This window comes from Hemiscyllium ocellatum, chromosome 5 (genome assembly GCF_020745735.1).
Source record: "Hemiscyllium ocellatum isolate sHemOce1 chromosome 5, sHemOce1.pat.X.cur, whole genome shotgun sequence".
Taxonomy (NCBI): Eukaryota; Metazoa; Chordata; class Chondrichthyes; order Orectolobiformes; family Hemiscylliidae; genus Hemiscyllium; species Hemiscyllium ocellatum.
The window spans coordinates 60,006,087-60,018,958 of NC_083405.1; the positions used below are offsets into that span (position 1 = coordinate 60,006,087).

The 12,872-nt window shown below is 38.4% G+C and overlaps 1 protein-coding gene across 1 annotated transcript in view; it reads right to left on the reverse strand.

Moving 5' to 3' along the window:
• LOC132816194 (gamma-aminobutyric acid type B receptor subunit 2-like) overlaps positions 1 to 12,872 on the reverse strand; it is a 248,992-nt gene that overhangs the window by 12,625 nt on the left and 223,495 nt on the right. The window contains exon 2 of the mRNA XM_060825691.1: positions 2,531 to 2,668. Coding sequence (XP_060681674.1) covers positions 2,531 to 2,668 — 138 coding nt within the window. The remainder of the gene's footprint in view (positions 1 to 2,530; positions 2,669 to 12,872) is intronic.

Below are 12,872 nucleotides of genomic sequence, written 5' to 3' on the forward strand. Positions count from 1 at the left end.
TGGGCATCTCTGTTTTGTGATGTCTCTTATAATTGCTTGGTACTTCAATTAGCAATTTACATAGTTTGGAAAATAAAGATGACAGTTAATCTAATATGTTCACATTATTTTGCTGGGAAATGGTAATGTTAAAGTAATGATTTGCATCTGGAGATAGTTAAAAGATGGATTAGGCAATGAGACAGTCCAAGTGAAATCTAGCTTTTGGCTCTGGTATATTCTAAGAGTTCAAGTTTATTGCTGCAGGATCCAACATTAAAGGGCCAAAACAATGCAGCAGGATCAACTTGCCACGGATGATGTAGGACATGAATCAAAACAAAATTGACTTGTTAAAATCTTAGCTTAAACATAACTTAGAGGTATGTATTGGCATTGTTACAAACAAATATAGTTAAACAATGAACAATTGTTATACAAACTCAAAGTAAACAAACAAAGAGTGAGCAGACTTGTGTGTGAAAGTTTGATTTGAGGGTCTCCCAATCTAATGATCCTCAAGGTGAAGCCTAGCATGGTCTGGAACCAGGGGCTCAGTGTTGACTGGAGGTTAGGTGCCAGCATGGGATAGGTTGGAAGACCGCTGTTCTGGACCTTTATTTTTGCAACACTGAACATCTTATATCTCTATTTTCTAAGATCTCATAACTGAAGTAGGTTTGTACCTAAGATGGTGCCATAAATGGCAATGTATAAACTTTTCACTGTACTCATTTGAGCAAATGTGACAATAAAGCTAATTTAATTCAATTCTCTGGCTTAGAAAAAGAGACTGGGAGCTCTTTAGAAATGGACAAAAATTTGCCACAGTGTTCTCTCACTACAATAGACAATCACACTGTCAGAGAACTCATCAAAAATTATGTAAAATAGCCTTTCCACAGAGTTAAATAGCTCAAACATTCAAGGTCAGAGCTACATCATTGTGGTGGGCAAAATATCCATCACAGCAATCAAAGTAGTGAATCCCTGGACAGTTGACAAAATTATTGATAGTACAAAAGCAGGCAGGTATATGTTGAAATGGAGGGATCAAATTGCTCAAACTAATGTGTGAATGTTTCGTCTTTACTGTAAGTTATAAATTTTGCAAAAGCTGCAATTTGTAAACCATAGTCAAGAAGAAAATGTATGAAAGAATTCAGGAAAAATCATCACAATGAAACACGCAGCTATGATCTAACTTCAGTCAATTATTGGCTGTGATTTAGACAAAATAGGTTAATTAGCTACATACAATTTTAGTTTTATTATTAGGATAATTTAATTTGTACTTTTATTCATTTTAACGATGCTAACACAGTTTGGTGGCTTCTCTGTTAAGAAGTAACTCATAATCTATTCTTGTTTTAAGTTCCTTACACTGACTTAGGCAATACTTTATGTCACTGATCTCTCTCCAAACTTGGCATTAAACTGTGCACAGTGAGTCACATGGAGACCAGCATTTTTCTTTTTTGGGCCTTCAAAAAATAATCCATACTATCTGGAATCCCCACCATAATCTTCAATTCTCTTGTTGTTAGGTTCAAATATATCAATCTCAGTCAAATAAATTGGATTCCTCACTAATAATTACATAATTTCAAACGTTTCCAAGATATGCCACTGTTAACGTATCTAACTGAAGTTGCCTCAACATAAGTTCACCAAATGTATGTTTTGAAACTCATTTGAAAAACTCAGGTATGATTTTAAGAGGTCTTTCAACAACGTTGACTGTTCCTTTTCTCTGAACCCATATTTCTTTTTACACGTCAAAGTGGCACTACAGCACCTGTGCTGCTTTCAACTTTAAACAAAAATGTGCCAACACTGTAAAGGAGCAATGTCACAAAATATACACAAAGGATCTAGTTTATTTGTACAGAATGCAAACAAAGTTGAAAAATACAATGGCTGTGAAATTCACCAGTAAATTACCCACTTTCAAAATTTCCTTTCAACTCCTCTTCAAGAGGATAATTTCATACGGTGTTCCTTTATTATAGACTGAAGTTTGAAGCTGGTGCTTGTGTCACATTTTGGGAAGCATTTCAATGAAGTTGAAAACTGGAAATTTAAAATTCTAGATTCAAAATGTCTCAGTTCTGGATTATAACAAATTAAAACCATAATTACTATTGATTATTCAGCAACTTTAAATGTCAACTTCATTGCAACATTACTCATGATTAAATATCCTTATTTGCAACAATGTAAAATCATTTGAACAGTATAAATACTTTACAGATGTGTCCAGGAATTGTCATGTCTTTGAAATATTATTCAGTATATAACAAAATAGTTGCTTATATATCTGCCATTGGTAAGAATCAGATGAGGATGGCAGTACAAAATTAGCTTTTCATCTGGTCTGTTCTTTCATATTTTCAATCTTAAATCACTGTGGTCTATAGCTATTTAATTTTATTTGACCAGAAAACAGACTTAAAAATCACTGTCACTTAAATGCACTGTACATGAGGGAGAAAGGAAACAAAAGAACAGACCTGGAAGTCGATTTATCTTCATTAAGGAGATTTCTTACCTGGACCAGATTCCATTCTTTAAGTGATTCAGCAATGATGGATGTAATAGATGGGCACACTCCACCAAATATCATCAGATGCTTAGGTCCATATTTAATGCCATCAAAGAAGGCTTTGAGTCCTTTAGCATTATCACACTGAAATAAATAGGAAAATGCATTTCATTACAATTCTAAAATGCTATTGAATAGCACTGATAGTATTGAAAAAAGAAATCAAAGAAATGTAATGACTGTAGCTTTAAACAATATTTACTTGTAGCCAATAGTCTGGCTTGTTTATGCAGAAGTCAATTATAATTTTCACCTGACAGTGACTGCGAAAGTGAACAGTAAAAGTATCCATCGTAAAACTTCAATTTCGACTTTTATACAAAGAGAAGCTTCACAGGATGTTGCTTTATTATGGATAGGTTTTGATATAGCACTTGTAACACATTCTGGACCAGCAAATGAAGCCACAACTAAGATTTCAGTGCATCTCAGTACTGGTCAAATTTAATGGCAGTAAAGAAATACTGGACTAGTTACCACTTGTAACATTTAGAAGTTTAAAATGAAATTTAAAAAGGGTCCTAGAATATCACCTACTAATGTTGTAAGTTTCTTTCTATCAGTGTATTACACTTCAGCAGATGAAAAGCACAAGGCTACCAGTTCGAGGTCATAACACACCAATTTCCAAGATTCAATGTTTGAATTTCACTCTGATTACATACAGTTAAAATTTCACATTCTATGCCTTGCACTGACATAATCTAGTTACATAACGTTTCTTGTAAAACAACATTTTAAATTATTTGGTGAACTGGGATTGAGAGTGAAGGACGGAAATGTCATTTGTCTGCTAAATAGTAAAACGGGTCAAAGAGCTGAAGTCATTCTTCAAAAACCCTCAAAACCCCTGAGGCATGGATGAGAACATTTATTTTCTCTATAGTACAGGGTAGCAAGTGATAGCATATGTATATTCAAGTTAGTTTGGAAGTACATAGTTGAAGCTACAACTTTCAATGTATTTTTTGATTTCTCTCTGACCCTCTCGCATTATAAATAGGTTGGGTGAAAGAACTTATTCATGTATGCTTTTTATTATTTTGCTTTGTTCATGATTTGTGGGCATCTTTGCTGAATTCTCCATTCGGTGTTCTCTGTACCATCACATCTAGGAATGGGAGTTGGTTGTCCTTTTCTTCCTCTCTCAGAGTTTATGAACAAATCAATGGCACACCCATGGGCTCACCCATCTCTGGACTTAAAGCAGAAGCGGTAATGCAAAGATTAGAACAAAGAGTTTTACCGCAATATCAACCCAAACTCTGGGTCAGATATGTGGATGACACCTTTGTAGTCATTAAAAAGACAGAAATAGAGAACACACACTGGATCATCAAAGCCACACACAGGAATCTGTTTCATGAGATAGGAAGAAAAGGACAACCAACTCCCATTCCTAGACGTGGTGGTACAGAGAACACCTAACGGAGAATTCAGCACAAAAGTATATAGGAAAGCCACAAAAAAAGACCAAGCCCTGAATTACGAAAGCAACCACCCCAACACACATAAAAGAAGTTGCATCAAGACACTATTCAAAAGGGCCACAACACACTGCAGCACACCAGAACTGCAAAAAGCGGAAGAATAACACCTATACAAGGTATTCACCAAAAACGGATACCTGAGCAATTTCATCAACAGATGCCCAAGGGAAAGACAAAGGAAAGAGGACATGCCGCAACCCAAAGGACTAGCCACACTACCATACATCAAGAGCATTTCCGAAATGACAGCCAGACTGCTGCGACCACTAGCACTCATAACAGCACACAAACTAACAGCCACTCTCAGACAACAACTCACCAGAATGAAGGACCCGATACCCAGCATGAGCAAAACCAATGTAGTGTACAAAATCCCATGCAAGGACTGCACAACACACTATATAGGACAAACAGGAAGACAGCTAACGATCCGCATCCATGAACACCAACTAGCCACGAAACGACGCGACTAGCTATCCTTAGTAGCCACACACGCAGATGACAAGCAACATGAATTTGACTGGGACAACACTAGTATTATAGGACAAGCCAAACAGAGAGCAGCCTGGGAATTCCTAGAGGCATGGCACTCATCCACAGATTCAATCAATAAGCACATCGACCTGGACCCAACATAGCGACCACTGCAACAGACAGCTGGAACTGACAACCGGAAGCGGCAGATTCAAACCATTACAAATGCCAGAGGAAAGATCACAGAAGCGCTTCACAGGAGGGTCCCAAGCACTGAGGATGTCACCTAGACAGGGAACGAAATGTCTGCAACACAAATTCCCAGCTCGGCGAACAGAACCACAACAACGAGCACCCGAGCTACAAATCTTCTCCCAAACTTTGAATGGACACATCTCAAACTGAATAGTGAACATAACTCTTAATGTAATAACTATTACATTGCTGATAATGAAATTGAACCAGACAAGCAAATTGCATCAAACATTAATGGAATGCCTTTCACACTGCTAAAGTAATTACTATTTAAAAAATATAATTGAGGGGTAAACCTCCAAAATACAGTAATAGATATTTTTAAAAAGAGGTCATAATATGGAATAGAATTATTCATTTTGGAAGATATAGATAATTAATGCCAGCTCGTATGGATTTGTGAAATAAGTCAAAGAGAATTAATAATAAAATAGATTTTCTTGAGGAAAGTAATCGTGCATTTATGAAAGAAATGCAGCAGGTGTACTCTGTGGATTTAGAAAAGACATCTGTCAAGGCATTGTATATACTTAATTAAAATCATGTGATATTATACAGAATGTTAAAGTATGCATAGGAAATTGGTTCAGGTAAACAGGCAGTGATATTTTACAGATAATTGTAAGATTTGTACATTTCCCTCCTGCTCAGTTTTGATTTGCTGCTGTTTTACTTTGAGCCAATGCAGAAAATGATTGAATGAGTTTAAAAGATAGAAAGTCATGACAGGAAATTAATAATAAAGTATTTCTTTGACAGCTAATCTCTGCTACAGAACAGAAATATTATCAATCTTTCTGTACTTCCTGTAATTTATTTTGTATAAACATATGAATTGGGAGCAACAATAGGTCACATGGACCCTTGACATTGCCCTGCCATTCAATAAAATCATGGCTAATCTGACGACACCATATTTCTGCCTCCACTTGATAACCTTTCACCTCCTTTCTCAACCAGAACCTATCTTTCCATGTTTTAAAAACATTCAAAACTCTACTTCCACTGTCTTTTAAGGATAAGAGTTCAAAATCTCACCACTCTGTGAAAAATAAAATCTCTCTTATCTTGGTCTCAAGTGGGCAACCTCATATTTTTAAACAGTGGACCTAAGTCCTAAATTCATTAACAAGAGGAGATATTTTTCCATATACACCCTCTCAACGCCATTAAGTATATTTTATGTCTAAATCAGGTTACCTCCAACTCTTCTATGCATATACAAGCAGATACAAGTCTAGCAAACACCCTCTGAACTGTTTTCAATTCATTTATATCCTTAAGTAAATAAGCAGAGAATTTGTGTGTATATTACTCCCGTTGTGGTCTCATTATTGCCCTGTCTAATTGAGACATAACCTCCCTACTTTTCTCTTCAAATCCCCTCACAAGAAACAGTAGTCACGTTTACCATAAAACCTTAATATGTAGGAGCTGAATTAGGCCACTCATCCCATCGAGTCTGCTCCGTCACCTGACCATGGCTGATATGTTCCACAGCCCAATTCTCCTGCCTTCTGTCTGGAATCCTTGAACCTTTAAAATCAAGAATCTGTCTATCTCTGTTTTATATACACTCAATTGGGGTGGCACGGTAGCTCAGTGTTTAGCACTGCTGCCTCACAGCACTAAGGTCCCAGGTTTGATTCCATCCTCGGGCGGAGGATGTCTGGAGTTTGCACATTCTCCCTGTGTCTGCGTGGATTTGCCTCCGGGTGCTCTGGTTTCCTCCCACAGTCACAAAGATGTGCAGGTTAGGTGAATTGGCCATGCTAAATTGCCCATAGTGCCATGTGCATTAGTCAGAGGGAAATGGGTCTGGTGGGTTAGTGTTCGGAGGGTTGGTGTGGACTGGTTGGGCTGAAGGCCCTGTTTCCTCACAGTAGGGAATCTAATCTAATCAATGACTTCCACAGCCTTCTGCAATAATGGGTTCCACAGATTCACCACATTCTGGCTGAAAACAATTCCTCCTCATTTCAATTCTAAAGAGTTATCCCTCGGGACCTAATCTCTCCTATTGGTGAAAAAATCTTCCCCATGTACACTCTATCTAGGCCTCTCAGTATTCTGTAAGTTTCAATAAGATCACCCCCTCATCTTCCTAACCTCAACTGAGTATAAACCCAGAGTGCTCAATCGCTCCTCATATGACAAGCCCCTGCTCTCATCCACACAGGGAGTAAGAATCTCAAATGTTTTAGACAATCTCAAGAGCTGAAGATCTTTCAGCACTACCTCCTGGACCCCTCTACCTGCTTCACTATTAGTTACACCCTCCTGTCCCTGACCATTGACCGAATTCGAGGTAGTTAATGGAGGGGGCGTGACTGCCTCCTGAAACGTAGCATTCAGGTAACTCTCCCCCTCCCTGATTTGTCACAAAATTCAAAGTTGAGCCTCCAGCTCATCAACCCTGAGCTGGAGTTCCTCGAGAAACCAACACTTGTTACAGAAATGATCACTATGAGCTACAATGGGGTCCACCAACTCCCACATCATACAGTTACAACACATAACCTGGCCCGGCATCTCTATTTTCATTACATAATTCTTGATTTGATTTTTAAACATTTGTGCTGGTCTTTTAGTTTGGTGCCTGTAAGTATTTCCCTATTTGCTTTAAATCTGAAATAATCTATAACAGATAGTCAAATCAGTTGACGTCACCAACCAATGAACTTAAAGTTTATCTGTGATTTTACTCTTTTGTGCTAGGCCCCTGATTCTGGGCTTCTATTTTTACCCTGTTAAAAAAACTTACAAACTATGAGCCAAATAACTAAATAAATAAATAAGTTGACTTACCCAGATAACTGTCTGCATGGGATCATTCCACTTAGGCCTCTGCATTGAATACCCACATTGCCTCCAAAATCCCTGTACTGGAGACTCAATCTGGATATGATCTCTACTTCCTGACTGTGCAAAGCTCACTGAACACTAATCATCCTTTGTGTCTCCGTACTAACCTTTTACAGTTTACACATTCGGAAATTCAGACCCCTCTGCAGTCACAGCACTGTAATCTTTTAAAATCTGAACCATAAGTTTTAATTCATTCTTCCAGAAAAATTATGTCACATCACATTTTCTCATGTTGTACTTTATTAAGCAGATTTATATCCAAATCATGCAACCTATCTAGATACCTTGTACGCTCCATAGGCCTTCACAACCCACTTTCCTATCTATCTTTGTGTCAACAGTAAATTTAATGGCCTTCATCCAGATAATTTTTATAAATTATAAAGAGTTGAGGCCCCAGTTCCAACCCCTCTGGCACACCACTTTGACATACTGCCAGCCTGAAAACATCCCACTTATTCCTACTGTCTGCTTCCTGTTAGCCAGCCAATCTTCTATCCATGCCAATACATTTCTGGCTAGCTTTGTCTCTAAAGTTGACAACAACAGTTCCGGTTCCTTCATCCAAGTCATTGAAATGTATTGCAGATAAAATAATAACATTTACTATAAATCTCTTGTTATGAATAGCCTATTGAGCAAATTGGATCAGGGTAGGTAGTAATATATTTTCATGTCCTAGATTTTGGTTCAAAAATAATTTTAATCTGGCACCTTTTCTCCCATGCAAAATTTATCTCTTTACTTTGTTTAAGCTTATTTCAGAAACATAATCACGCATGATGGGTGGATTTGTTCTAAGAGGTACTGCACGTAATTACAGGACGTCATTGGAATAAGTGTTTCTAGAGTCCTGACCTGATTGTCTTATTCATCACAAGCAAGAATGGGAAACCTTGGAAGGAGATTGTATCTGTACCCAAAAGTCAATGGATAGAGGTGATTTGCTTGCATCAATGTGAGAGAGGCAGATTAAGATCTCTCAATATTGAGAGGTCAGCCATAAAGATCAACAGGGCACCTGACTGGAGAAGGCTGAAGACCCATTGAGGGCACTGGGATGGATGGAGGATGGATGGATGGAGGATGGATGGATGGAAGGATTCAGTTCAGTGCCTTCTGGCTTAGAAAGTTCACAATGAACAAAACTCTGAACTTGCATATTCCCCCTAGTTGGCTTACCTGGATAACTGTCTGCACGGGATCATCCCACTTGGGCCTAAAAATGGATTTTTGGCACCAATGGCATATTTGGATTGCCACTTTTAAATCTTAATTGGGTCATCACCTGCTCCTAATGGGAACCTGTCTAAAAACATAGATCACTGCTGATAATATCATGATTAAAATGTGATATTTTACAAGGGGGTAGAGAGACTTAATATTTTTTCCAGAATTTTTAGTGTTTTGCTCAATTTTTTCCAGCATGGAGGTTAAGTGTCAAAATGAAGACCACTGTTACAAATTACTGACCAGAATGCATTACAATCATGTGTGAAGCACTTAGTCATTCACTGGTGACAAATTCCAAAGCTCAGATATGTCCCTTAGCCATTACATTCCACAGGACTCTTTGATTTATTCTTTTAAAATAAAGCTGCTTATTAATTAAGAGAAAGTGAAGACATTTCAGAATTCCTGATGAAGGGCTTTTGACTGATACATTGACTTGCCTGCTCCTCGGATGCTGCCTGAGTTGCTGTGTTTTTCTAGCACCACACCTTTTGACTCTGTTTATTAATTAAGTCATGAGGTGACAATGGAAAATGGTTGCAGGTAAGATTCTGGAATAAATATTAATGTTCAGCAAGTTGGACAATGTATGGGAAGAGAGTAACAGTTAATGTGTCAAGTTAATTATGGTTGGACAATCATCAGCTTTTATTTTCTTTCACAAAAATGGGCATCACTGGCAAACACAATATTTTCAGCCCATTTCTAGTTGTCCTTAAGAAGATGGTATTGCCTAGATCCATCTTGACCTGCTACAGTCCATGTGGTGTGAGTACACCCGTTGTATTGTTCAGAAGGAAGTTTCAAAATTTGAAACAAAGACAGTGAAGGAATGATAATATAGTTGCCTGGCAGAATGGACTATGACCTGGAGAGGAACCTGCAAGTAGTAGCAGTCCCATGCATGTACTGTCCTTATCCATCCAGGTGATAGTTGTTCCAGTTTGAAAAGCACTGTCAAAGCAGCTTGTAAAGAAAAGTCATCCCAGACTCAAAGTTTTAATTCTGTTCCTCGCTGCACAAATGTGGTTAGACCTTGGTGAATTACATCTTCCCTTATGTGGTCAATCGTGATAAGTTTGGGAAAACACTGCGAAAATGAAAAAAAAATAGAATTGACATTAAGATAATGTTTTGCAATTTCCCCTTCAAGATTTAATCGCGATTTCAGAATCTCACTAATTGAGCAGATCCCAAGTTAAGTATTTGGATCACATTATTTGCCCAACTGTGATCTCATCTCACTTCCAATCCACTTCCAGTTTCTCTCTCTGTTGCCCTCTAAATTCATCACTTTCAAACAGAAAGCTCTTGCCAGGTTTGTTTTGCAATCTCCTATGGAATTAATACCCATCATTCTATCACGTGGTGCATTCTAAATCCTAACAACTCTCTGAGTAAACAAGTTCCTCCTCATCTCACTCCTAGCTTTCTTGCTGATAATCTTTAATTTGTGACCTGTAGTTACTGACATACCAACTAGTGGAAACAGAATATCCTTCTTTACCCTGTCAAAATTGTTCATAATTTTGAACAAGTCAATAAGGTCACCTTTTAATCTTCTCTGTTCCAAGGAAAATAAGGCCAATTTCTCAACTCTTTTCTTATGCCTAAAATCCCTCATTCCTGGTATCATTCTCGTAAATATGCTTTGCACTCTCTCCAGGACTTCCTTAAATAAGGTGCCCAAAACTGAGCACAGTATTCCAAATGTGGTCTGACCAATGATTTGTACAGGTGTAGCATCACTTCCTTGCTCTGTTTTGTGCCTCTGTTTTATAAACCTAAGTGAGCTTTACAATAGTTTCAACTTGTCTGGCCAGCTTCAGAAAATTATGTATTCAAACTCTGCTTCTGTACTCGCCTCAGAGTTATACCACTGCACCTGCTTTGTCTCTCCATGTTTCTTCTATCAGAATGCAATATCTGACATTCTTTGCATTGCAATTCATTTCCCAGGAGTCTGCCCATTTGGCCAACTTGTCAATGCCCCTCTGAAGTCATTCAGCATCATGCTCACAATTCCCTATTCACCCTAGCTTACATATTATCTGCAAATTCAGACATTTTGTCCTCAACATCCAAATTATTTATATCAACCAGTAAAAGCAAGGATCCCAAAATGGATCCGTGTGTATCACCACTTTCAACTTGTCTACAGTCTGAGAAATGTTCATTTATACCTCCACTCTGTTTGCTATATTTTAGTCAACTTCTAATCCATGTTGTCAAAGACCTATCAATCCCAAACATTTCTAATTTACTAAACAACCTGTCATGTTGCACTGTGTCAAATGTTTTCTGAAAGTCCAAATGTACAATATCCACAGCATGACCCTTATCCACTGCCTGCGTTACCTTATCAAAGAACTCAAAGTGATCAGACATGACCTTCCTTTGACAAAGCCATTTCGACTGTCTAATATTAATGTTTTGTTCTCAGTATATGTTGACATTATCCTATATTGTGGCATTCCATCAGTTTTCACATTGTTGAAATCATGCTGATTGGTCTGTACTTTCCTGAGTTATCCTTTGCCCCTTTCTTAAACAAGTACTCAGTTCGTACCTCTGCCATACCCTTTGCTTCAGTGAGCAGCTTGCCCTACATGTTTCTGTATGGACCCCATTCGAGCCTTCACTAGTCTTTGAGGCACGTTTTACTATTTGTTAGTGCAGCCTGCCACGCTTCATCTTGCTTCCTCTTAGCCTTCCTTATTCCAGGTTTAGCCTCCTACAGCATTTGAGATACGCTTCCTCATTTCTATTGCTGTTATTATTCTGGTATGCATTATATGCCTCCACTCTCTTCTGTATTTTCTCATCAATATCCTGAGTCATCCAGGATACTCTAGCCTTGGATAGCCCATATTTATTACCAATGATATGTGCTTAGCTTGCATCCTATTTATCTCTCTTTTGAAAGTTTTCCAATTTTCATACATGCTCTTTTCCATCAAAATGAATTTCCAATCAATTTGCTCCAATTCAACTTTTAGACACCTAGAATCTGCCCTTTTCCAGTCCAGATTTTATTCTTTAATTGAAGCTTATCCTTTTCCAACTTGATACTGAACCTTATTATGTTACGATCACTATTTCCCAAATGGTCGCCTTTCCCACATTATCCACTTGGTGTGCCTTGTTAATCCAACCTTGACTCAGCTTCCTCCCTGGTACAACAGAAAATGTACCCTGTTCCAGAAAGTTCTCCTGCGTGCATTTCAGGAATTTCTCCTCCACTGTATCTTTTGCTCCTCACAGTTTGAGGATTGGACCATGGTCAGTTGGATCACTGAGGGAATCAGCGAGGGGACAATTTATAATACAAGGATGGGATCCCAGAACATAAAAGAGGTTTGGGAGCCCTGGGGAAGTTCGGGCCAAAGATTGACTCACAGTTGGCCACATGAACAGTTATGAACTCAACAGAATTGGTATGGTGGATGCTGAATAGTCATTAGGATCACAGGGACAGCAACATAAATAGCAAACAAGGAGGATTTGGGGGTGGGGTGGGAAAACCCTCCTGTATCTCAGGCAAAGCTTGGCATTTGCTCAGTCAAATTTGACTGGGAAAACACCACTATCATAGGACAAGCCAGACAGAGAACAGCCAGAGAATTCCTAGAAGCATGGCATACATCCCCAAACTCCATCAACAGACACATTGATCTGGACCCCATATACAAACCACTACAGCTGAAACTGACACCCGGAAGCGGCAAGACCATCCATCAACAGACACATCGACCTGAACCCCATATACAAATCACTGCAGCTGAAACTGACACCCGGAAGCGGCAAGAACAAACCAATATAAATACCGGAAGAAACATCAAAGCAGCAGTGATGATGTTCCCTAGCCAGGGAACGAAACGTTTGCAGCAAAAACTTCCAGCTCGGCGAGCAGAACCACAACAACGGATACCCGAGCTACAAATCTTCAATCAGATTTTAGTAAACTT